Genomic DNA, 27,656 nt, shown 5'->3' on the forward strand with positions numbered 1-27,656 from the left:
GATGCACGTGATGGGCACATAGTGATAATTATTATGGCACAGGCCATTCGGCCCCAGTCCATGCTGGCTCTCTGAAGAGCAATCCAATCTGTCCCATTCTCCCACTGTATCCCCGTCACCCTGGATTTATTTCCCTGAAGTGCCCGTCCAACTTCCTTTTGAAACCATTCATCGTCTCCCCTTCCACCACCCTGTTGGCAGAGTGTTCCAGGTCATTACCACTTGCTGCGTTTATAAAAAAAAAAAGTTCTTCCTCATATGCCTCTGCATCTCTTGTCCAAAACCTTAAACCTGTGTCCTCTAGTCCTCGTACAATCCGCTAATGGGAGCAGCTTTACTTTGTCTACCTTATCTAAATGTGTCATAATATTGTATACTTCTATTGAATTTTACCTCAACCTCCCATGCTGCAAGGAGAGCAACCCCATATGTTCAGTGATATTGCTGCAATATTGGGTGTGAAATCTGAGGTTAATCAATGTTTCACTTTAGTATGTCCCTTAAATATGTTATGGTATGAAAGCTAAGATTGTTTAGTAATAAGTTCTCATTACTTTGCACCATCCACGCTTAGTAAGGACAGCGGCCTATATCAGACAAATAATGTCCAACATTTGTCATTCGTCAAGGAGTCGATTACAAAGGTGCCATTTAAAACATATGTGCACCCTCTATTTTGGACAATTCAGTACTTACCTCTTTAAAAGCTCTGCTTATTTTGAGCAAAGTCAGGTCTTCAAGCCACTTCACTGAGCTGTTTCCCCTGCTAACTACATAGAATTACATTGCACAAGAACTGGGAGGGATCCGTATTGGGAGAAGGAGGGGTCCATAGTGATTGGGAGTAGGGGGAGGGAGCTGTATTCGGCAGAGGTTAGGGTCTGAATTTTGATGGGGGTTGTGGGGTGGGCTTGGTGATGAGGTAGGCTCCGTGTTGATGGAGGGTGGGTCGGTATTGGAATGAGAGTGAGGCTGGTGAAATTAGGTGAGATTTCTTTCAGAAATTGCATCTTGCAGTACAGCACATAACTAATATGAGACATGATGTGGTGAGTATATCGTGCTTAGGAGGAGCAGGTGACTTTGAACCTTTGGTTCCCAAAGCTCTCCACCACCTGCGGCTTTCCTCTTTTCTGGGTCTGTTTTGAACTAATTGATGTTGATTGCTGTGATTAGTCAACAACTTCATTATCGTATCACGTGACTACCAGGATGGTAAACGTTAAAAAGGGGGGGGGGGGGGGGAAGATAGTGGCATGGAAATGTCATCTGGCTAGTAATCCAGAGGCCTGAGCTAGTGCCTTTGGACATGGGTTCAAATCCCATCTCGGCAGCTGGTGGAATTTAAATTCAATTAATTAAAATATGGAACTGAAAACTGTCTCAGTAATGATGGCATGAAACTATTGTTGATTGTTGCAAAAACCCATCTGGTTCTCTAATATCCTTTCGGGAAGGAAATCTGCTGTTCTTACCTGGTCTGGCCTACATGTGACCCTAGACCCTCAGCAATGTGGTTGACTCTTAACTACCCTCTGAAATGGCCCCTCAAGCGAGTCAGTTCAAAGGCAGTTCGGGATGGGCAATAAATGCTGGTCTGCCAGTGACACCCACATCCCAAGAAAGAATAAAAAAGACGAGATGGACTTTTTTATGTCTAGAAATTCCTATGTTTCTATGAAATAATTGGGGAATCTTGTATCAAAAAAGACCTTTTTTAAAGATCACTATTAAAAATATTTGCAAATGTGAATGCTTAAAATTTCTGTTGGATTTGTTCAGCTTCCCCAGACTCGTAAAAATGTGCTTTTGTGAGCTTGCTGAGTGGTTTGAGATGTACAGGAGAGCTTGAATATTTCTGGACTGTAACCTGTTTTGTTTCCATGTGCTGCAGGAGCCCAATCCCTTCAAAGCTACCTGGGCCAAGGTTGTTCCCACGCCCAACAATGGGTCCTCTGAACTGGTGGCGCTCAAGCATGACCAGGTACGCAGCAGATCCCCACCACCGGGAGCTCTTCAGTCGTGCACAAGGCCGAAGGTGTTCTCAGTTTCCTGGAAACCCAACTTATTTAAATTGCAAAAGCAAAATCCTACGGATGCTGGAAATCTGAAGTAAAATCAGAAAATGCTGGAAGCACTCAGCAGGTTAGGCAGCATCTGTGCAGAGAGAAACAGAGTTAAACTTTCAGGTTGATGACCTTTCATCAGAACTGAAAGATGTTGATGAACAGCTTTTGAGCGAATGCAGAGCTGGGGGAAAGGTGGGGCTGGGAAGGAACAAAAGGGAGAAGTCTGTGAGTGTGGGGGGTGGGGGGGGGGTGGTGGTGGTGGATGCGGGTAAGCAAGAGTGATTAATTGCCAGAAGTTATGGTACATGACAAAAGGGGGTGATACTGGGACAATGAGGAGCAGTGGGTATAGGCATCCTATGAACCTGCCAGAAATCCAGGCACAAGTAACTGGTTAAAATAAAACTTTTTTTAAGCAAAAAAAGAAGTTTGATCTGCTCATTTCTAATGCCTGTGCTTCTCACAAGCAACTTTAATGTATGTTTAAATTTTAAAGGTACCCATATTAAAATTGTGATTGTAGATCTAGAGATTTTAAGAAAAAATTGCAAATTATTGGATTTTTGTGCAATATATTCGAGTATTGAGGTAGAACTGCGCCCCTTTTAAAACCGCAAAGCTCATTTGTTTATTAAATGTAGGCTCAGTCAATCAGAGTTCAATTGTTTGAGGGTACTTTGCATATTGGCCAGAAGAATGTTGGTATAAATAGTTGAATAGTGAGTGTAGACTTTATACTGATGCTTTACAATGCACCGTAGTCTTCACTTAAGTACTGTTTTCTATCACGTTTGCCGCACTTCAAAGGAGCATCCATCCATTGCAAAGGGTGTAGAGAGCAACACAAAGTGTGAGGGCATGGGCTGCAGGGAGGATTTAGAGAAGCACTGCTTTGCACTTGGCAGTTGACGGTATTGAAAGTGGTTAATTGTGTGTAATTAAGATGAATTCAGAATGTTAAAGACAAGGCAAGCCAATGGTACAAGAGAAATTAAATTTGTGAAAAGTAAATTTTAAGTAGATGTTTACTTTCTGAAAGGATAATAAATGATTGGAATAATCCACCATGCAAAGTAGTCGAATAGAGAAATGGTAAGGAAATTTAAAATATAGTTTTGGGCTGGGGTTGATTTAGATGCCAATTAGCTGTCTGATGGGTGATTTAGAGTCCCAGCTCGATGACCTGAATGGCCCCTGCACTTCCTTATATTCTGACTCTGCTCATTTGTTGCAATCCTGGACCCCATTGTTCTCATACTGATACTTTAAGCAGATTTATCTCTTTGTGCAGGACGAGAATCGTCAGAGAGCCATCTCTTTTGAGTTTCAGAAGATTAAATACTGGTTTGATGAAAATGAAAAAGAATTCCGCCCAATGGCTTTCCCAGTGGCTCTTCAATTCCAGGTGTACCAGACAGCCAAGGGGTTCCAAGATGAGAAGGAGCTAGAAGCTGCAGAAAGGAAATATGGTTCAAACAAGTATGTACTGCAGCTCGGGGAGACTCTGTGAGGAAGAATGGTGCCATTCTCCTCATGCCATCTCTGTAATCAGCAGTATATCTCTGCATAGCACTTTATCTCTACAGCAATAACTGATGATTTTGGTGGCTTGTGTATTTTTGTTCATAATTTTGTTTTCTATATTTCAATATTTTTGGGCTCATTATAATGAACAATGTTGATGCTGAAAGGCAGCAGTACCGGAGATCAATTGAGCATTATAAATTAGAGGCACGACTGAGCCAATTGTTGATGGTATCTTGCATCAAACGCAGCATCCATATCACAAGTTATCTTGACAATGAGACTAATGGAAAAAATTGTCACTGTGCAGAAACTTTACAACATAGAAGGAGGCTATTTGGCCCATCCTGCCTGTGCCAGCTATTTTGAAAGAGCTAGCCAATTAGCCCCCACTTCCCCATCCTTTCCCTCATTGCTCTTCAGATTTCTCCTTTCCAAGTACATATCCAATTCCCTTTTGAAAATTACCATCAAATCTGCTTCCACCACCCTTTTCAGGCAGTACATTCCTGCTCATAACTTGTTTTTTAAAAAAAATTCTCATCCCCTGTCGCAAAGGGTTTTCTACACTACCATATTGTAGGAGTTTTGGAGAATTCAGCTAAGTGGCACATGTTGGAATAATAAGTCGATACCCGAAACGCTATTTCCACCCCCGCCCCCCCACCTCCTCCTCCGACCCAGGCAGGGCCAGACAGCTTGGTCTTCTCTCGTGCGCTTCAAAACTGCTAGGTGCCATTGGGTTAGATTGCCAGAGCTACCTTCCCTGTCGGCCTGGGAGTCTTTCAAATTGCCAAAAGGGATGGGAAAAAAAATTTGCAATACAAGATTCAAGAAAAAACACTCCTGCAAGCAGTAATTCCTGTAAAACTGATGACTGGTTTTGTGTGCCTCTGTGTATTAAAAGTATCCAGTGTAACCTTGTACACATCTTAGTGACGAAACACCTCTCTGTCTCTAACAGTTGTTTGTTTATTTGTCAGGTCTGAAATGGTGGTTCCTGAATTCATGCAACTCTTCAAAGAGAGAGCTACTGCCCCTTTTTTTGTCTTCCAGGTAAGTGCCTTATCTCATCTTTCAAACATCCCAAAACATTTCAAGTACACCTAGAAAAACAAAATACCGCAGATGCTGAAAATCTGAAATAGAAACAGAAAATGCTAGAAATACTCAGTAGGTCAGGGTACATCTGTGGAGCGAGAAAAAGAGCTAATGTTTCCGGTCGGTGAACTTTTATCGGGAAAAGTACAATTAATTACTTTGAAATGTAATGACTATTATGTAGCAACTATTTTGAGATGAATCTCGAGTCAATCTGTTTATGGTAGCTTTGGTTGAGGGCAGAAAGTGGGGGTATGCACATGTGACTTTACAGGTTTGACTTTGCTACAGTGGAGCTGCATACCCAGTGCACCATGAAACCAGCGTTGGAGGAAAGGTGGAAAAGGGATAGGGCATTTTGCACTCCTGTCAAGAAATTCTGTGTGAGGGAGTTACAGTTTTAGCTTTAGCAAGCCAGGCAGAAAGTTTACAAAACAGCCGGTGAAGGAAAACGAGCCCAAAATAATTTTTAAAAATCCATAATTTTGTATGACATTGAATAACAGTTGATGTAATATTTTCACGCTCTTAGAAATGGGGTGCTTTTTTTTTTTGTTTTTACCGCAATGATTTGAATGCTGCAAGCGCCCGTTCCCTGGGTGAATTCCTTCAGTACAATATTCTTTAAGCTTGTCTCTAATAATTATTTCACGCCTTTCAAGAAGCGATATGACTAGTCAGGTGACAGCCGAACCTCTCCACGGGAATCAGGAAACAAACAAATTGACTGCTATGCTGAATTTCTCTCAGCATTTTTTAAGAAAAAAGTTAATAAACCTTCGGTCCATTTGGATGTTCTTGGTTCCTTTCTTACTATTAACTTGCGTTAATCTCCGTGCTAATTCCCTAAGGACTCATTTTGGGATGCCTCTTTGAATCATAGAATGATAAAGCTGTTCAGGCCATCATCCCTATATCGGCTCTTTGGTAGAGCTATCCAGTTAATCCCAATTCCCTGCTCTTTTCCCATACTCCCTAAATTTTTCCCTTCAAATATTCATCCAGTTTTCTTTTGAATACTTCTATCGCCCTTTCAGGCAGTCTATTCCAGATCACAACAACTCGCGTTGCAAATATAAAGCTTCATGTTGTCTCTGGTTCTTTTGTCTATCGCCTTAACTCTGTGTCCTCAGTTTACTGACTTTTCTGCTGTTAGCAGCAGTTTCTCCTTATTTACTGTATCAAAACCATTCATAATTCTGAACACCTCTATCAAATCTCCTGTTCACCTTTTCTGCTCGAAGGGGAACAGCTCTAGTGTCTCCAAATAACTGAAGTCACTTATCCCTGGTACCATTCTATTAAATCCCTTGAGTACTGCCATCACTTTGAGTAGCTCATCTTTTTATCCTATCCAATATTGCTACTTCCTCCTTTACTGCTACATTGGCAGCATCCTCTTCTCTCGTGAAAATAAATGCAAAATACTCATTTAATGTCTCCACAAGATCTCCCTTTTTGGTTCCTTTGACTATTTCACTATTTGTGTTCATAAGATACTTTTAAGTTCCCTTTTATGTTAGCCGCTAATTTGTTGTCATGCTCTCTCTTTGTCCCTTTTTAAAAATCTTTTCTACTTTCTATGTTCAGCTTGGTTCTCTACTATGAACCTTACAATTGTCATAAACCTTTTTTGTCTTATTTCAACCTCTATATCTTTAGTCATCCACTGATCTCTAGCTCGGGCTGCCCCTCCTTTTCCCCCTCATGAAAACGTGTCTGTTTTGTATCTGAACCATCTCCTCTTTGAAGTCTTCTCATTGTTCAGTTACTGTTTTGTTTACAAATTTTTGATTCCAATCCATCTGGGCCAGATCCCTTTTCAACTCACTGAAGTTACTCCTCCTCCAGTTAGTTCCCTGTATAATCCCTCCTATGTTGGGACTACTCCTTACTCTAGTGCTGTTTGTCTCTCCCAGTCCTCTGTGCACTTTGTTTCTCCGTTCTAATGTTTCATCCTGGTGCCCAGCCCCCTGCCAAGTTTGTTTAAACCCTCTCCCATTGCCAAATTAGTTTTAACCCTCCCACAATGTCAGTTATCCTTCCTGTGATGGCATTGATCTCAGCTCTGTTGAGGTGCAACCTGTCCACCTTGCACTGTTGAGTGATGGGATAGGAAGTATGCTAGCGTTAACTGTTCTTAACATAAATCATAAATGTGAAACACCTGTCACAAAATTATCCATAGTTAACACTGCCCAAATTTTAGTGTAAATTAGTCAGCCAGTGTTTGTGCAGCATTCAGTGATGATGCATGTTATTTATATGACGAGAGACTTAGTATTTAAAGTGCACAGACAGTGCTGCCATCCTTACTGGGGGCATACGTTTATGAAAGAGCAATGTCCTGGTTGAAGCCATTCTCAGTGAAAATGTATCCTTAGCTCTGAGTGAAAGCTGGAAGCAGTTAAAAGGGTTTTTTATCAGGAGGTGCTTCTCCCCCTACAAAAGACACACTAATCTATGTGATTGATTCCAGGACTGATCTTACCTGCCCCTCTGCACTAAGCAAGAGTCCATCACATGGAACAGAAAGCCTGAAAGGGAGATGACCTATCCAAGCTCTTGGGAGGAATCCAATAATCCTCCCCAGTGCTGGCAACAGTGTTTCTCTTGTTCAGATAAATTGGTATTTTGTTTGTGAAATAAAATATGTATAAATCATTTTGGTAACTGTGCCTTAAGGGAAGTGGAAAGCAAAATTTTTATTCAACCACTTATCTGCAATTGCAAGTGTTACTGAGTGGTAGGGTTTTGAAAGTATTCAACTAAAATAGTTTTGTTCCAGTCCAAAATTGTCCTGTGGAGATTTCTTTTCATGTTGGGTCCAAGTGACATGTCCAGGTGTGTATCTAGGTGACTTTGAATTCAGTGAGGGGGTGCTGACATCCTTATGTCCTTCCCACTCCCTCGTTTAACTTGACCTCAGTACCAGCTGACAGTAGTCTCCAGATGTGCTGCGGCCCTTTTAACACTCCAGTCCGACATTTTTGTGTATGCTATGATTATTACAGTGCACCCGTCTGTTTCTGCAGGTGTTCTGCGTGGGTCTGTGGTGCTTGGATGAGTACTGGTATTACAGTGTATTTACCCTTTTCATGCTGGTAGCCTTCGAGGCCTCCTTGGTGCAGCAGCAAATGAGGAACATGTCAGAGATTCGGAAAATGGGCAACAAACCCTACATGATCCAGGTAGGGGTTTATAAGGGTAAATGTTGGCTGGTGTCCAACTGAGCTATTCAAGATCAGGAAAATAACCAGAAATGAAAGTCTTCTCAGTCTGTTTACATTAAGAGTCTTGTGTCAAGTGAGTTTGGACAGCGTCAGTCCAGCTCTGACTGAAGTGGTAAAACTGCTCTAATTTGGCATTAATTTGGCTCTTGAAGTGCCTGGTATAAGAATAATATTGCACTGGTATACTTTTTTTATTTTGTGATCGCAATGTCACTGTCAAACACAGACACAGCACAGGTTAGATACAGAGTAAAGTTCCCTCTAATATTTCAGCAACGCGTTTCCATTCCGATCTAAAACTAATTTTCACTGTAAATTTTTTTTTACAGTAATGATCCTACGTCCATTTCTGCCAACTGGTGCAATATTAGGAACAGATGTATGCTGACCCATGCCCGATAAAGACATACGAACATATGAATTAGGAACAGGAGTAGGCCACTCGGCCCTTCGAGCCTGCTCCGCCATTCAATAAATTCATGGCTGAACTGATTACTCCACATTTCCACCTACCCCTGATAACCTTCCACCCCCTTGCTTATCAAGAATCTATCTACCTCTGCCTTAAAAATATTCAAAGACCCTGCTTCCAATACCTTTTGAGGAAAAAAAATTCCAAAGACTCACGACCCTCAGAGAAAAAATTTCTCCTCATCTCTGTCTTAAATGGGTGACCCCTTATTTTTAAACAGTGACCCCTAGTTCTAGATTCTCCCACAAGAGGAAACCTCCTTTCCACATCCACCCTGTCAAGACCCCTCAGGATCTTGTATGTTTCAATCAAGGCGCCTATTACTTTTCTAAACTTCAGCGGATACAAGCCTAGCCTGTCCAGTCTTTCCTCATAAGTATTCTGAGTATTGGTCTAGTAAACCTTCTGTGTACTGCCTCCAATGTATTTGTGATTCCTTAAATAAAGAGACCACTACTTTACAGAGTATTCCAGATGTGGTCTCACCAATGCTCTGTATAGCTGAAGTATAACCTCCCTTCTTTTGTATTCAATTCCCCTCGCGATAAACAACATTCTATTAGCTTTCCTAATTATGTGCTGTACCTGCGTTCTAACCTTTTGCGATTCATGCAGTAGGACACTCAGATCCCTCTGCATCTCAGCTCTGCAATCTCTCTCCATTTAGATAATATGCTTTTTTAAATTTTTCCTGCCAAAATGGAGTATAATATGGTGTCCATTTGCCAGGTCTTTTCCCACTCACTTAACCTATCTATATCTCTTTGTAGCCCCCTTATGTCCTCATCACAAGTTACTTTCCTACCGATCTTTGTGTCATCAGCAAATTTAGCAACCATACCTTCGGTCCCTTCATCCAAGTCATTTATATAAATTGTAAAAATTTGAGGCCCCAGCACAGATCCCTGTGGCACACCACTCGTTACATCTTGCCAACCAGAAAATGATCCATTTATGCCTTTCCTCTAGCTAACCACCTATCCATGCCAATAGTTACTCCCTACACCATCAGTTTTTATTTTCTGCAATAACCTTTGATGTGGCACCTTATCAAATGAATTCTAGAAATCGAAGTACAACACATCCACCAGTTCCCCTTAACCACAGCACATGTAACTCACTCAAAGAACTCCAATAAATTGGTTAAACATGATTTGCTTTTCATAAAACCATGTTGACTCTGCCTGATTACCTTGAATTTTTTGAAATGCTCTGCTTCTAATAATAGCTTCTAACATTTTCCCTAAGACAGATATTAAGCTAACTGGCCTATAGTTTCCTGCTTTCTGTCTCCCTCCCTTTTTGAGTAAAGGAGCTGCATTTGCTATTTTCTGATCTAATGGAACCTTCCCCGAATCTAGGGAATTTTGGAAAATTAAAACTAACGCATCAACTATCTCACTATCCACTTCTTTTAACACCCTAGGATGAAGTCCATCAGCACCCAGGGACTTGCCAGCCCGCAACTCCAACTGTTTGTTTAGTACCACATCCCTGGTGATTGTAATTTTCTTGAGTTCCTCTCTCGCTTCCATTTCCTGACTTCTAGCTAATACTGGGATGTTACTTGTATCCTCAATAGTGAAGACCGATGCAAAATATCTGTTCAATTCATCTGCCATCTCTTTATTATCCATTATTAATTCCCCAGACTCACTTTCGATAGGACCAACACTCACTTTGTTAACTGTTCTTTTTAAAATATCCATAGAAACTCCTTACTATCTGTCTTTATATTTCTAGCTAGCCTTCTCTTGTACTCTAATTTTACCTTCCTTATCAATCTTTTAGTCTTTCTTTGCTTTTTTATATTCTGTCCAATCTTCTGACCTGTCCCCCAATCTATGCGCCATTATAAGCTTTTTCTTCAAGTTTGATACTATCTTCAACTGTTTTAGTTAACCACAGATGGCAGGTGCCACCCCTGGAATTTTTCTTTCTCGTTGAAATATATCTATTCTGTGTATTCTGAAATATCCCCTTAAATATCTGTCACTGCATCTCTGTTGACCTATTCCTTAACCTGATTTGCCAGTTCACTTTCGCTAGCTCTGCTTTCATGCCCTCATAATTGCCCTTATTTAAGTTTAAAATACTAATCATGGACCCACTCTTCTTTCCCTCAAACTGAATGTGAAATTCGATCATATTATTGCTGCTGCCTAGGGGCGCCTTAACTATGAGGTCATTAGTTAATCCTATCTCCTTGCACAATACCAGGTCTAGCATAGCCTGCTCTCTGGTTCGCTCCAGAGTGTATTATTCCAAGCAATTATCCAGAAAACATTCTATGTACTCCTCATCTAGGCTACCTCTGCCCATCTGATTTTTCCAGTCTATATGTAGGTTAAAATCCCCCATCGTTATCGCTGTACCTTTCTGACAAGCTGCCATTATTTCTTCCTTTATACACCGTCCTGCAGTGTGATTAATGTTAAGTGACCTGTACACCACTCCCACAAGTGATTTCTTGCCTTTATAATTTCTACATCCTGGTCTCCTGTTCTCATCCCTCTCTTGCGCTAATACCATCATCAAGTAACAGAGCTACTCCTCCACCTTTTCGTAGCTTCTTGTCCTTCCTAAATGCCATGTACACTTCAATATTCAGGTCCCAATCTGACTGGGTTTGGACGCCTACACCTGTTTCACAGAGGATTATTGTCGTTAGCTGTCAGGAGAACTTCATTCATCACGTGCTAAATTTGAAGTTGGGTCATGGAATTGAAAACCAGTGCATTAGCCAAATGAGGAAGTGCACTAACTATACAGCCCTTATGATGGATTTGCTCTCCCTCCAGATTAGGAAGAGACTATCTCATTGCATAACTAGGCCTTGATGATTGAGCCCTGAAAGCTGTCCCTTTTCTTTCAATACATCTACTCCATGAGCTTCATTTCAGTGAGATCAGACTATTCAGAAAATGAACTTGGGTCAAGTATAGCAGGAGCAGCATCTTACTGAAGGTCACATCTTCATTTTCACTCCACTGCTTGTTGAAGGAATTAGATACTGGATAGGGCTCCACTTGCAAAATAATTTTTTATAAACCACACGTACTTGATCCCTGGATAATTGAGAGTCTGTGGATTTGCCATCTTAACATTAATTGTGCGCTAAACATATGAACTGTTTGTTATCCCCTGGGTTTTACTGTACATTGGAGGTTGGATCTCCCCTAAAGTTGGCTGCAACATTATCTCGGATGTGTGGTTATAATCCACCTACATTACAGGTTTTGAGTCAGTCATGGTGTAATTCAGACCCACATTAGATTGTTTCAGTCTATAAGTCAATATAGTCTGTCACAGTGAAAAATAATATAGCAGCACTTTTGGCCATCAAACCACCTCTAATCCCATTTCCTTGCCCTTTGCCCATATCCTTTTTTTTCTTTTAAAGGCTTCTCCAGTTATCTTTTTAAATGCTGTTACAGTCTGTGCCTCAACTTCTGTGGTGAAAAATTCCCTGTTCTAATAACCCTCTGGGTGAAAACATTTCCTCTAATCTCCCCACCTTGTTTGTCAACTGATTTTAATCCTCAGTCCCTGCTCCCTTTTCACTGATTTGCCAACCTGTGGAAATGATCTTTCATTTTTGCTCCCTCTTAAAACACTTCAATAATTTTGAAACAATCTAAATAACCCTCCCAATCCAGCATCTGACTACAACCACCATGTTGAAAATGAAGCTGTAATTATGCTGCATGAGCAAAGAGAAAATTCAATCTTTCAACACTGCTGAGAGCATCCAGTGTATTTGGTACAACTTCATTAAGCTGCCTTCAGTAGTTCCATATGTTGAGTACAGCACCAGCCTCCAGACAACCAAGGCAAGTGGTGTGATTGATTAAATATGTTGATCTATATAATAATGTATGGTGGGTTCCATTGCACAATGTTCAGTTGCTGTAGTCTCTTCCTACTTTGGATGCAGCAATAAAGGTGAGGGCTGCCAGTCCATGTGGTATGGCAAGTTGGTCCCTAAGTGACAAGGTTTCATTCAGAACTGAGGCATTCACCATCCCCCACCTCACCCCCATCCCCGGCACACTCACCATTTGAGGCCTAGCAGTCTATCGCTTGTTGCTATTCAGATTGTTTTTTTAAGCAAAAGATGCAGAGACATAGACACTGCCCCTTTTTTTTCTTATATAGGTGATATATGCCACTGACCAGCTATATTAGCCGCCATATGTGATTGACACATCTTTAGTTACCCAGAGCATTCACATGAGGGTCAAAGTGCAGTGTGGTTTAGGTACCAACAGCTGCATCTAACATTTGAAATAGCGTCAGTCACCATCTTGAAAATCCCAGCATTGACAGTACAGAACGTAGCAGAAACAATCGGAAACGGCCAGGGTGCAAATTAATAAGTTCTTATTTAGTCAATACGATGTATATAAAGGGTATTCTAGCAGGGATGTTGCAACTTGTTTACTGGGATGCAGTAGTACAGTAGGTTAATATGTGGGTTTGTCCAGATGCACATAACAGGGTGTGTGTGTGTATGTTGTGCAGGGTGTTATGTTTGCCACTAAATTAGTTTTATTTTGCTCCTTGTTTTTTTTTCTAGGTCTACAGGAACAGGAAATGGAGGCAAATCTCCAGTGATGAGCTCATTCCTGGTGACATTGTGTCAATAGGTAAGCACTTATTTATGATATTAAAGGAGATGGCAAATCTAAGGGGATGATTTGTTGGGGAGTAACTTTGCTTTTTAAAAAAAAGTCTTAAATTAACCCGATGTTTAAAATATTTCCACTTTTCCACATTGTTTGTAACATAACATTTGTAGTATAAGGGTCTGAAAGGGTTAAAGGTTGAGTGAGAGTAACCCCTCCCACTCGTGATGACAGGATAATAGTCACATGAGCAGTAGGCTTGGAAGGAGCGAGAAACACCATTAGAAGTACGAGCTAGAGATCCTCATGGAGAGTGTAAATAGCATGTAAATGTAAATAGACTTGATGTTTAGCCAGCCAGAGATGTTGAAACCTTTGTGAAGAACCCTATAACATACACACACAGACCCTGTTATGTGCATCTGGACAAACCCACATATTAACCTACTGTACTACTGCATCCCAGTAAACAAGTTGCAACACATACAATATCGTGACATTGATATACAACTTGGTGATCAGCGGCGGGTGCTCCACAACTTGATAAGCAGTGAACACATCCAGAAGATTGGAGAAGCCTAACCTGGTAAGAAAAGGGCCAAACGACTGAAGATCTCAGGAGATCTTTTGTTGGTGTATAATGACAGACCAGTCTTTCCACTTTCACTTCAATCAGATATCTTGGAAAGAATTCGTCAAGGCCACATGGGAATTACAAAATGTAGAGCTCACACTCAGTCATCTGTTTAATGGCCAGGAATATCTAAAGACATTGAGAGTATGATCTTGAATTTGTCAAAGATGTGCAGTACACAGACCAGAACAGAGAGATTGTCTGATAACTACACTGTTTCCAACCAGGTCATGGGAACGTCTAGGAATGGATTTATTTATGTACAATGGAAAATATTAAATGATGGTGATTGATTATTTTTCACAGATAGGATTGTATTCAGCGACAACATAATTTGTTATTGGAGCTTCACAGGAGATCTTTGCAATGCATGGTATTCCTGACGAGGTTGTGTCAGACAACGGACCAAAGTGTGCAAATGAATACTTAACGCAATTTGTGAGGACTTAGGGATTCGAACATCTCAAGTTCTCGTTGCCCTCAAGCAAATGGTGAAGCAGAGAGAGAGTACAAACTATTAAAATGTTGTTGAAGAATGATCTTCCAATTACATTACTGAATTATCAATCTACTCCATTGTTATGTGGACTTTCACCTTCAGAGCTGTTTTTGGGCAGGAAGCTGAAAACTCAACATCCCATTCTTCCCAGAAAACTACTTCCTGGGATTGAAGTACAAGACTACGAAAAAGTCAAAGACAACGAGAAGTCTTATAGGAACCAACAAGCTCACAATTATAATCTATTTCATACCAGAAACCTGCCAAGGTTAAAAGATGGTGAGAAGTTATGGATACGAGATCTAGAACGTGAAGGTAGAGTTATCCAGAGAGATGACATTCATTCAAGATTGTACATAGTACACACTTCCGCAGTAATGGGAGAAACCTTAACCCTGTGCCTCAAAAACGGCACCAGTCATATATCTGGAGGAACCAGATGATGATCGAGAAACCCAGAGATAACAGGATACTACAAACATTGGTAAAGACCATCCAAGTCGTCATGCAAGACTTACAAGAAAGATTACTGATCTTCCGCGTCTGACCAGAACACGATCAGGGAGAGTCGTGAAGCCTCTTGACCAATTGAATCTGTGATGTCAGAGACTTGGGAGGAAATGGGGTAATATGTAAAGTTGGGAGATGTAGTATAAGGGTCTGAAAGAGTTGATGGTTGAGACAGTGAGTAACTCCTCCCACTTTAGTGATGGTGATAATAGTCACATGGGCAATAGCTTGGATGGAGCTCGAAGCACCATTTGAGATCCTTATGGAGAGTGTCAATAGAATGTAAATGTAAAAGAGTTGATGTTTAGCCAGCCAGAGACTCCAAGACCTTTGTGAAGAACCCTATAACTATGTTACCAACAACATACAATATCGTGATGTTGATGTACAACAACACTGCCTGACATTTTGTGTGGACACATCCCTCCTGAGTCACTTCAGTGTTGTAGATTGTGAGGGTTACTCCAAGTCACTCCATTGACTTTGGGAACCAGTGGTTTGGGCTGATGGCAAGCCCCCCGCCCTCCAAAACCTTTGAACCTGTGATTAAACAGTCTTGTGCTGTACCTGTGGAATTGAGAGTAGCCATCTGATTATAGAACTTGCCTTCACAGCTCCTGATTTACCTAGCTCCGTACCATTCATTGAATGATGAAAAGGTGTGCTGAATCTTGCCAGTTGTAGGGTGTGAACTTTTACACATCTAGCTTAATGTTACAGGGCAGTAATACATACATTGGTTAGCCAACAGCAGCTGGCATTAATTTAGAAAAGTCATTCCAAGGCACTTCACAGAGGTGTAATCTGACTAAAATGGATGCAAAGCTAAAGGAGCTATTAGAGGTGGCTTAAAACTTGGTCAGAGAGTTCTAATGAGGGTCTTAAGAGAAGTGAAGAGGCAGAGAGGTATGTGGAGGGAAATCCAGAGCACAGGACTTAGACAGCTGAAGGCACGACCACCAAAGGCTGTGACAACCTAAACTTGTGTGGCTTATCAACACTACCTAACATTTGACTTCCTCAAACAGCTCTTGTACTCAATGCAAAAGCGTTTTGAGGTGGTGTGTGGTTTTTCCCTCCCATTTTCCCCATTTCTGGCAGCCCAGTTGAATCTCAAACTTTGGGTTGAAATGCTGTACTGTCATGTGATTTACTTGATCTACAGGGCTTTCTTCTCTATAACATTGCGTATAGAGAGTTCTGCATATAGCTGTACAGAGCAGGGGACTTCTTCCCAATATTTATCCCTCGGCCAACATTGATTATCTGATCAGTATCACATTGCTGTTTGTGGGATGTTGCTGGGCATAAATTGGTTGCTGCGTTTCCTACATTCCAATCATGAGTGCATTTCAAGAAAGTACTTCATTGGCTGTGAAGTGCTTTAGGGGTCCTGAAGTTGTGAAAGGCACTCTTAAATGCCAGTCTTTTTTTTTCTTTAGAAATTCTGTGAGTGCCACATGCCGTTATCCTGTTGCTTTATTTCTGGTTAGGTCGGTCACCTCATGAGAATCTGGTTCCTTGCGATGTTCTGCTGCTCAGAGGGCGATGCATTGTAGATGAAGCTATGCTGACTGGGGAGTCTGTCCCACAGATGAAGGTATGGTGTAAAGTGACAGTGTTAGGAAGGATGACCGTTTGAGAACAATATTTATTTTTTATTATTTTATTTAGAGATACAGCACTGAAACAAGCCCTTCGGCCCACCAAGTCTGTGCCTACCATCAACCACCCATTTATACTAATCCTACATTCCTACCACATCCCCACCTGTCCCTATATTCTCCTACCACCTACCTATACTAGGGGCAATTTATAATGGCCAATTTACCTATCAACCTGCAAGTCTTTTGGCTGTGGGAGGAAACCGGAGCACCCGGAGGAAACCCACGCAGACACAGGGAGAACTTGCAAACTCCACACAGGCAGTACCCAGAATTGAACCCGGGTCCCTGGAGCTGTGAGGCTGCGGTGCTAACCACTGTGCCGCCCTGGTTGAAAACCAAAACATTAATTTAGACTTGGTGTAAATGGGAACTAACATTTACAAATTAAAAGATGTGTGTTAATTACCTGCTACTAGTTTCAGTTAGGCATATTTGATGGGCAATTTTTGTAACCAAGCTATGTTAAATTCATTATGTCATGGAGTCATCGACTCGTAGAGTTGTACAGCACAGAAACAGGCCCTTCGGCCCATCGTGTCTGTGCCGGCCACCAAGCACCTACCTATTCTAATCCCATTTTCCAGCACTTGGCCCATAACCTTGTATGCTGTGGCGTTTCAAGTGCTCATCTAAATACTTCTTAAATGTTGTGAGGGCTCCTGCCTCTACCAGCACCTCAGGCAGTGTGTTCCAGATTCCAACACCCTCTGGGTAAAAAATGTTTTCCTCAAATCCCCTCTAAACCTTCTGCCTCTTGCCTTAAATCTATGCCCCTTGGTGATTGACCCCTCCGCTAAGGGAAAAAGTCTCTTCCTGTCTAGCCTATCAATGCCCCTCATAATTTTGTATACCTCAATCATGTCCCCCCTCATCCTTCTCTGTTCTAAGGAAAACAACCCTAGCCTTTTCAGTCTCTCTTCATAACTGAAATGCTCCAGCCCAGGCAACATCCTGGTGAAGCTCCTCTGCACCCTCTCCAGTGCAATCACATCCTTCCTATAGTGAGGTGCCCAGAACTGTACACAGTACTCCAGCTGTGGCCTAACTAGCATTTTATACAGCTCCATCATAACCTCCCTGCTCTTATATTCTATGCCTCGGCTAATAAAGGCAAGTATCCCATATGCCTTCCTAACCACCTTCTCTACCTGTGTTGCTGCCTTCAGTGATCAATGGACAAGTACACCAAGGTCCCTCTGACACTCTGTACTTCCTAGGGTCCTACCATCCATTGTATATTCTCTTGTTCGTCTTCCCAAAATGCATCACCTCACACTTCTCAGGACTAAGTTTCATTTGGCACTGCTCCGCCCATCTATAGTTATCCTGTAATCTAAGGCTTTCCTCCTCACTATTTATGACCCCACCAATTTTCGTGTCATCTGCAAACTTACTTATCATACCTCCAATAGTCACATCTAATCGTTAATGTAGACTACAAACAGCAAGGGTCCCAGCACTGATCCCTGTGGTACACCACTGGTCACAGGCTTCCACTCCCAAAAACAACCCTAGACCATTACCTTCTGTTTCCTGCTACCAAGCCAATTTTGGATCCAATTTGCCAAATTGCCCTGGATCCCATGGGGTCTAACTTTCTTAACCAATCTCCCATGCGAGACCTTATCCAAAGCCTTACTGAAGTCCATGTAGACTACATCAACTGCTTTACCCTCCTGTACATATCTAGTCACCACCTCGCAAAATTCAAGCAAGTTAGTTAGGCACGATCTCCCACTGACAAAACTGTGCTAACTATCCCTGATTATTCCCTGCCTCTCCAAGTGGAGATTAATCCTGTCCCTCAGAATTTTTTCCAATAGTTTCTCAACCACTGATGTTAGACTCACCGGCCTGTAATTACCTGGTCTATCCCTGCTACCCTTCTTGAATAATGGTACCACATTCGCTGTCCTCCAGTCGTCTGGCGCCTCTCACGTGGCTTTGAAAATTTGTGTCAGAGCCCCTGCTATCACCTCCCTTGCCTCACAACAGCCTGGGATACATCTCATCTGGGCCTGGGGATTTATCCACTTGTAAGCCCGCTAAAACAGCTAATACTTCCTCCCTTTCAATGTTAATATGTTCAAGTATATCACAATCCCGCTCCCTGATCTCTACACCTACATCGTCATTCTCCACAGTGATAACAGCTGAAAAGTAATCATCTAAAATCTCACCTATGTCCTCCGGCTGCACACGCAAATTGCCACTTAGGTCCCTAATGGGCCCTACCCTTTCCCTGATTATCCTCTTGCCCTTAATATACTTATAAAACGCTTTAGGATTTTCTTTTATATTTGCCGCCAATGTTTTTTCATGTCCCCTCTTTGCTCTCCTAATTACTTTAAGTGCCCCCCCCCCACACTTTCTATACCCCTCTAATGCCTCTGCTGTTTTCAGTGCTCTGAATCTGCCATAATCCTTTTTTATTTCTGATCCAATACTCTATATCCCTTGACATCCAGGGTTCCCTGGACTTGATGGTCCTACCCTTCACCTTAACGGGTACAGGATGGCTTTGAACCCTCACTATTTCCTCTTTGAATGACTCTCACTGGCCTGATGTAGCTGCTCCCAGTCCACTTTGGCCAGATCCTGTTTTATCAAATTGAAATCAGCCTTCCCCCAATTCAGTACCTTTATTTCTGGCCCTTCTTTGTCCCTTTCCATAACTGCCTTAAATCTTAGAGTTATGGTCACTATCCCCGAAATGCTCTCCCACTGATACTTCTACCACTTGTCCAGCTTCATTCCTTAGGATTAGGTCCAGTACTGCCCCTTCTCTTGTAGGACTTTCTACGTACTGGCTCAAAAAGCTCTCCTGTATGCATTTTAAGAATTCCTTCCCCTTTAAGCCTTTTGCACTATGACTATCCCTGTTGATATTGGGTAAGTTGAAATCCCGTACTATTATTACCCTATTATTTTTACACCTGTCTGAGATTTGCTTACATATCTGTTCCTCTGTCTCTCCCTGTCTGTTTGGAGGCCTGTAGTACACGCCCAGCCAAGTGATTGCCCCCCTTTTGTTCTCAAGTTCTACCCATATGGCCTCATTTGAGGAACCTTCTAAGATATCATCCCTCCTTACTGCAGTAATTGACTGCTTGATCAACAGTGCAATACCGCCTCCTCTTTTATCCCCTCCCCTGTCACGCCTGAAGATTCTGTACCCTGGAATATTGAGTTGCCAGTCCTGCCCCTCCCTCAGCCATGTCTCTGTGATAGCAATCTCATAATCCCATGTGCTAATCAATGCCCTCAATTCATCTGCCTTATTAGTAAGACTCCTTGCAATCCAGCCTTGCATTTTTCACTTGTGCCTTAACAGGTCTATATTTGCTCTGCTTTCCAGACTGACTCAGTTTCTCTTCTGTCTTTGGCTGTGCCTCACCCCCTACTGTATCTCCACTCTATCCCACCCCCCTGCCAAATTAGTTTAAACCCCCTCCAACAGCACTAGCAAACCTCCCAGCAAGGATGTTGGTCCCGTTCTGGTTCAAGTGTAACCCGTCCAACTTGTACAGGTCCCACCTTTGCCAGAAACAGACCCAGTGATCCAGGAACCTAAAGTCCTCCCTCCTGCACCATCTCATCAGCTACGCATTCATCTGCTCTATCCTCCTATTCCTATTCTCGCTAGCACGTGGCACAGGGAGTAATCCAGAAATTACAGCCTTTTGAGGTCCTGCTTTTTAATCTGCTACCGAGCTCCCTAAATTCTTGTTGCAGGACCTCATCCCTCTTTCTTCCTATGTCATTGGTACCAATGTGTACCATTACCTCTGACTGTTCATCCTCCCCCTTCAGAATGTCCTGCAGCCGCTCCGTGACATCCTTAACCTTAGGGAGGCAACATACCATCTTGGAGTCTCGTTTGTGGCCACAGAAATGCCTATCTGCCCTTATGATAGAATCCCCTATCACTATAGCTCTTCCACCCCTTTTCCTTCCCTGCTGTGCAGCAGAGCCCTCCGTGGTGCCACGAACTTGACTGTTGCTGCTTTCCCCTGGGAGGTCATTTCCCCGCCCCCGCCCCCCCCCCCCCCCCTCCCCAACAGTATCCAAAGCAGTATATCTGTTTGAGAGGGGGATGGCCACAGGGGACTCCTGCACTACCTGCTTGCGCCGACGACTCTGCCTGGTGGTCACCCATCCCTTTTCTGCCTGTGCAGCCGTAACCTGCGGAGTGACCACCTCGCTAAACGTGCTATCCACAATGTTCTCAGCATCGCGGATGCTCCACAGTGAATTAACTTATCACCAGTTCCCTCAGTACAGGGAGGCTATTTTTGTAACCAAACTATGTTTAATTCGGTATGTGTTAACTTACCACCAGTTACCTCCGTGCAGGGACAAAGAGTACCCATTAACAAATTGCTTATTGTATTATCTATTTTATTCTGCTTGAACCTGAGCTGAGCTTCCGAGTCCATATCCACTCCATCACCAAGAACTACTTCCACCTTTGTAAAATCGCCTGTTTATGCCCCTGTCTAAACTCCTCTCCTGCCTTTGTTGCTTGTAGACTTGACTATTCCAATTCTCTCTTGGCTGAGCTCCCACCTTCTACCCTCCGTATACTTGAACTCATCAAATGCTCTGCTGCACCTATCCTAAATCTCACCGCATCATTTCACCCATCAGCCCTGTGCTTGCTGACGCACATTGGCTCAGAATCCAGCAATACCTTGCATTCTCATCCTTGTTTTCAAATCCCCCTCCATGGCCTCACTCCTCCCAGTCTCTATAACCACCTCCAACCAGTGTTTCCACTTAAGCTGCACACATGCGTGGTCGTTTAGCAATATTAAAGGGACTGTGCAGTGCAACAAACGGGCTGCGCACGACAAATAAAATTTAAATGGGACATTGCCTCCAATCCATTTCGGATCTTAACCACTCATTGCGTAAAAATGTTTTTCCTCATGTTGCTATTGCTTTTTTTGCTAATTACCTTAAATCTGTGCCCTCATCTCGATCCTTCCACCAATGGGAACAATTTTTCCCTATCTACTCTGTCCAGGACCCTCGTGATTTTGAACACCTCGATAAAATCTCAGTCTAGAATTTTTGGAGCGCAGAGATCTTGGAAGATTACATGATTAGGGACAGTGCAAAAAAAAAGACGCTTTTCTGTTCGTGGAGCTTGATGTACAAGCCTTTTTGGGTGGAGCAGAGAAGAGTAATTTTTTTTTTTACTGTGTGTGTGTCCAGGGACAGGGAGCTTTTGTCAATTATATATGTTGCCAAAGCCTGACAAGAGCTCCACTGGAAATGATGTGAGTTATTGCCTTCTCTGCCATAAGATAACTGGTCCACCTGGTGGTCAAGAAAGGAACTGTCGAAACAAGCTGTTGCAGTGACCTGTTGAATCCTTAGTCTCCATGCTGGGATATCGAGGCTACTGGAAAACTAATATTTTCTCTTCATTGGTTCTTGTAGGAGCCAGTGGAAGACACGAACCCAGAGCGCATACTGGACTTGCAAGCAGATTCAAGGCTCCATGTAATATTTGGAGGAACTAAAGTAGTTCAACACTCTCCACCTCAAAAATCAAGTGCGGGACTCAAACGTAAGTACAGTAAGAATATTGCACAGCCATTGATGTACATTGTATCTCCAAAACTGCATCACCATTTTTTCTGTCAGTGTTGTAATTTTAATGTGTTCTCACCTGGTGTAGATTTTGGGCTGTGGAGGATTTATCTTTTACTTTTGGACTATTTTTTAATGTGGTTTGCTTGAGTATTCTCTTTTTTACTTGTACCATGTGATCACAAAAATGAGATTGTGCTGCTACTTATCTCCTGAAACACAAGTGTTTAGGCAGGAATCCTCTTGTCAGGTGCAATTCCCCAGCTCTCCTGTGCATCTCTTCTACACATTGAGTGTGTACTGATGGGGCTGCTGCAAATTGTAAAATGGAAAGCTATAACTGAACTGCCATTCATTGACCTATGAAGTAAAATACTTGATACTGAGAGAACCATAAACAGAAAGTGGATAGAAAACCACACAGTTATTAGACTTGAGCCAAGATTGTTTTCAGGGGAAAAAAATAGGATTAGTGGATATTTTGAGATTATTGACATTCCGTGTAATTGTTTAGGCTGCCTCAAACAACATCACCAGAATATTCAATGCTGTGACAGAAAGCAGTTTATTCACAACTAAAGCAAAAGAACAGATGTCAAAAGTCAATCAATAAAACACATTGGCATTCCTTGCTGTGATCTTTCTGGACAGCTCAAAGTAATGGGTATTGAGCAAGTGGTTTAGGTTTCAGTTCTTTGGTTTTTGATCTACACCACTACCCTGATTATACAATAAAAGTGTAATACTGCAGATGCTGGAAATCTGAAATAAAACAAAATGCTGGAAATACTCCAAGTCTGGCAGCATCTGTGGAGAGAGAAGCAGAGTTAACGTTTCAGGTCTGTGACAAAGGTCACATCGTAACATCGTGTCTGCACTGGCTGAAAAAAAACTAGCCGCCCATTCTAATCCCAGCACCTGGTTCGTAGCCCTGCAGGTTACAGCACTTCACACAAAAATGTGCATGTCTATCTATTCCAAATACGATGCAGTTTCATCATTTGGACAACATTTTTTTTTAAATGCTGCCTGAAGAACTGCAATGTTAAATGTGGCACTTTGTACTAGAATTTATCCTTTTGACTTTTAATATATTTTAACTGCCTTGTGCTTACTGAGCTAAAAAGTGGTATTCCTGTCACTAACATTGCTGTAATTATGGTTATTTCCCCAGCTGTGGATAACGGGTGTGTTGCCTATGTCCTGAGAACTGGTTTTAACACTTCTCAGGTGAGTAGACCACCATGTACAGTGAGGCATAAAAATTGTTTAGCAGACTGATATTTTAAGTGTTGAGATGAGCTGAACATGATGGCCTAGAATCGCAATCAGCAAAATGTGGCTGACACTGCACCGGTTTGGATGAGTGAAGTTACGCCCAAGTTTCTGCGCAAACTTATTAGTATGTGCCCAAGTGCAAAATCACCCAGGAGCCAGCACAGTCGAGCAGAGTAATTGAAACTGGTGACTAGAACAGGGCTGATGGGGTCTCGAGGAGCTAGGTCAAGGTAGTATAAAAGGTAAGGAGGAAATTATCTCCTTCAGAGTGAGGCTTCTGACTGCAAGGTAAGCAGCACTTTCCTCTGTTTAAACTAATTGATGATTTTAGCAGCAGCAGGGCAGGGCAGGCTTTAATTCACTGTTGGTCAACTGATGAATGTTGTATTAATGTGTTACGGATGCCTGTGCCCCTGAGAATCTGGTTACACCATTGAACCACCCTGAATTCGTGCAATCAGCAGGAATTCCCCTTCCAACCTGGGCAGCCATTTTGTGAACGCAGACAACTTTTGACAAAGGGACTGTTGAACTAACGCAAAAGACTGGATACTTAAGGGTAAAGTAGTTATGGGCGCAACTCACTTGCGCTTAAAATTCTGCAATCTTTTGTCCTATTTGACTTTATTCTGCCTGGATTACTTTGTTATCCTGACAGAATTTCCAGGCCTACGTATCTTTCAATGATAAAGTCTACAATCGAAACCCATTGCAACACATGGTGTGGCACCATTAAATAATGCTGCTTCATTGTTTTCACGGTGCTCGAGACATTTCCTTCAGAGGAGCAGAGAGAATTATCTGTGGCAACAGCAGTAAATTAGCAGAGGATGAATGGGAACAGATTTTTTAGTTACTGAGCTATTTGAATTGAGTTAGCAGGTTCATTGAAATACCCTGCTGTCTTGTAGCACCTGCAGTGTTTGGCATTATGTTATGAGAGTCTAGAGGCTGTGGGTTCAAGTCGCACACCAGAGACTTGAGTACATAATTTATGTTGATGCTCCCATGCAATCCTGAGGGTGTGCCATATTTCCGATGAGACTTCATGATCTTCCTGCCCAGGTGGATATAAAAGATCCCATGCTGCTAATTGAAGAGCAGCAAGGAGTTGACTCCATGCTTTAACCAACATTCTTCATTCAAAGAAGACTACCAGGAATTGATTTAGTGGGCATTTGTCTCATTTATAGTTCGAGATCCTGCTTATGTATTTTGGCTGCTGTATATACTAACAAAAATAATTAGTTGGATGTGAAGTGCTGAGATCCTAGATATCTGCTAAGGCATCATGTAAATGCAATCTCTTTGTTTTTGTTCTTCAGAGCTCCCTGCTTATTTTAGTCTCAATTCCCAATGTAATACTGGTAGCCAACAACCGGCCTGTAATATAATAAAGAATGTAAATTTTTCAGGTTGTGATTACATCCCCACCCCAGTAGAGGTATGTAGTGCTACTACTGGTACAAAGTTTAATAACAGCGCAACACGTTTATAATCCAAACTGCCTCTGTAATGTGGGCGTAGAAAGTTGGGCGTAGAAAGTACGGAGAGAATAAGTTACTTTAAAATGAGAACTGAATTATGTCTGCACACTGTGATCCAATTATCCAATACCTTCCATACCTGATTCACCGGAAAACTCTTTCTTGACTCCATGTGTACAATCACCTAGGAGATTGACTAGTTATTGTACGTAATGAATGTACAAACAATTGGTTTTCATCTTTTTTGATAATTGTGCACTTAACCGTTTATGTATAGGAAATCTATTGCCATTAAAATTCCAGTCTCCATCTCATTGTTGGGTGAAATGTTAAACCGAAGCCCTGTCTGCCAGATTCAGTGGTTCAGCTGGATGTTAAAGGAGCAGGGAGTTCTTTCCATGTCCTGGCCAATATTCCTCCCTCAACCAACACCGCCAAACTAACAGGCAAAATAGTTACTTAAAAGCAAAATACTGCAGATGCTGCAAATCTGAAATAAAACCAAAAAGTGCTGGAAATACTTGGCAGGTCTGGCAGCCTCTGGAGAGAGAAGCAAAGTTAACGTTTCAGGTCAGTGACCTTTCATCAGAACTGTGTGAAAGGCAAAATAGTTATCCATCTCATTGTCATGTAAAATGTGTAAGATGACTTGCTGTAGTCTCCTGCATAAGAGTGACTGCACTTCAAGTAATTCATTGTTTATGAAGCACTTGGGAGATCCTGTAGACATGAGGGTGCTACATAAATGCAAGCACTAAAACATGCTCATCACGTTTTTGCTCCATGTTGATGCTTTCTACTGTGCATGCAGTTTATTAGAGTCTTGGTCATTTTATGGCACAGAAGGAGGATATTCTGCCCATCACGTCCATGCTGGCTCTCCATGGAGCTATTCAGTCAGTCCCACTCCCCCGCTCGACCTGGAGCCCTGCAAGTCTATTTCCGTTGTTATGGCCCACGTGGTGAACGGTGTGGGTGGTTCCCACTGTTCAACTCCCACCTGACCGCAGCAAGTGTTTTTCTTTTATTATTAGGGTCTAACCCCTTTCTGTTTCATTTGTCAAATAAACAGACAACAAACGACAGGTTTTCTTGTAGGTTTAAAACAGAAAATCAATTATTTATTGGGCAATACGTCTTATCTTGAAATTGTTGCAACCGCCTCCACTCACGCATTCACTCGTGCACGCACAAGATGAGAGACAGAGGAAAAGGTGTAAGTGGGGGTAGGCTTCAGAGGTCACAGTAAACCTGTTGAGTTCTCTCTGAAGTCAAGTTCTTGGTTGCAGACCTGAGGTGTTTGTAGGTTTCTCTCTTGGTTGACAGTTCAGTTGAAGACAGTTGATCATTTCTAATTCACTGCTTTTTTTTTTCAAAATATACTTTATTCATAAAAATCTGTTTTAAAAAAAAAATACATTTCCAAACAGTTTCAAACAGCACCAAGTCAAAAATTACAAACAGTGCAAAGGAGGTCCGTTTGCTTCAATACGAAGACAGTTGATCATTTCTAATTCACTGCTGCATAAGTGAAGATGTAGCATTCTACAGGGCACATCCCTTCTGGCTTGCTAGATTTCTCCCAGTACCTCAGCTGGAATAGCTGTTTGGTGATGCTTCTTTCTGGGTGTCTCACTCTCTATGAGGGCTGCCCTTTTATGGGAAAAGTATGTTGCATCTGGCCTCTGTTGGGAGACTGGATGACCAATAATGACTTAGGATGTGTTTACTTTGTTTTAGAAGAACCCATTCTATTCAAAGTGTCTCTTGGGTTCATGATGAGAGTAATCCAGTTATGCTGTTTCCACTTTATACCTTTGTTTCAGAAGAACCCATTCAATTCAGGAATGTTTCAGGATGGGTGTAATTGACATCTTTCAATCTAGTTAGGCATCCTTTGTTCTAAACACAATGTGATCATGTTCGAATACTCATGCGGCCATCTTTTGCAGCATTGTCCTATTTTTTTAAACAAGAGATAGTCAATTTTTATAACTCTTCAGTTTGCGTTTTTTTCATTGTTGCACTTCTCGTAAGCGTGATGCCCTCAAGTGGCCGTCCAGTTTCCTTTTGTCATTGATTGTCTTCGCTTCCACCACGCTTTTGGGCAGCGAGTTTCAGGTCATTGCCACCTGTTGTGTAAAAAAAGTGCTTCCTCATATTCCCGCTGCATCTCATGCCCAAAACATTCAATGTGTGCCCTCTAGTCCTTGTACCATTATTTGATGGGAACAGTTTTTCCTTGTCTAACTCATCTAAGCCTGTCATAATCTTTTACATTTCTATTAAATCTCCCCTCAATCTCCTTTGTTCTAAGGAGAACAGCCCCAGTTTTTCCAAACTAACCTTGTAACTAAAATCCCCCATCTCTAGACTCATTCTGGTAAATCTGTGCACCTCTCAAGGACCCTCGCACCTTCCTAAAGTATGGTGACCAGAACTGGATGCAATACTCCAGTTCAGGCCTAACCAGACCTTTATAAATGTTCAGAATAACTTAGTACTCAATGCCTCTATTTTTGAAACCCAAGATCCCATATGCTTTACTAACCACTCTCACTGTCCTGCCACCTTCAAAGATTGATGCGCCATAGAAGCTATCATCGATTGTCGTAAAAACCCATCTGGTTCACTGATGTCCTTTAGGGAAGGAGATCTGCCATCCTTACCTAGCCAGGCCTGCATGTGACTCCAAATGCACAACCATGTGGTTGACTTTTTACTGCACTCTGAAATGGTCTAGCAAACCACTGAGCTGTCAAGGTCAATTAGGGATGGGCAATAAATGCTGGCTTTTCAGCGACGCCCATATCCCATGAAAGAATTTAAAAACACTTGCACCCCCAGGTCTTTGTTCCTGCACACTCTTTAGAACTGTGCCATTATGTTTATATTGCCTCTCCCTATTCATTCTGCCAAAATGCATCACCTCACACTTGTCAGTATGAAATTC

The 27,656-nt window shown here is 42.0% G+C and overlaps 1 protein-coding gene across 1 annotated transcript in view; it reads left to right on the forward strand.

Moving 5' to 3' along the window:
• The window catches only part of atp13a1 (ATPase 13A1), a 105,558-nt gene that overhangs the window by 14,845 nt on the left and 63,057 nt on the right, over positions 1 to 27,656 (forward strand). Inside the window, exons 2-9 of the mRNA XM_068020883.1 lie at positions 1,895 to 1,984; positions 3,361 to 3,548; positions 4,577 to 4,649; positions 7,730 to 7,885; positions 12,979 to 13,048; positions 16,164 to 16,270; positions 21,786 to 21,915; positions 23,113 to 23,168. Coding sequence (XP_067876984.1) covers positions 1,895 to 1,984; positions 3,361 to 3,548; positions 4,577 to 4,649; positions 7,730 to 7,885; positions 12,979 to 13,048; positions 16,164 to 16,270; positions 21,786 to 21,915; positions 23,113 to 23,168 — 870 coding nt within the window. The remainder of the gene's footprint in view (positions 1 to 1,894; positions 1,985 to 3,360; positions 3,549 to 4,576; positions 4,650 to 7,729; positions 7,886 to 12,978; positions 13,049 to 16,163; positions 16,271 to 21,785; positions 21,916 to 23,112; positions 23,169 to 27,656) is intronic.

This window comes from Heterodontus francisci, chromosome 43 (genome assembly GCF_036365525.1).
Source record: "Heterodontus francisci isolate sHetFra1 chromosome 43, sHetFra1.hap1, whole genome shotgun sequence".
Lineage (NCBI taxonomy): Eukaryota > Metazoa > Chordata > Chondrichthyes > Heterodontiformes > Heterodontidae > Heterodontus > Heterodontus francisci.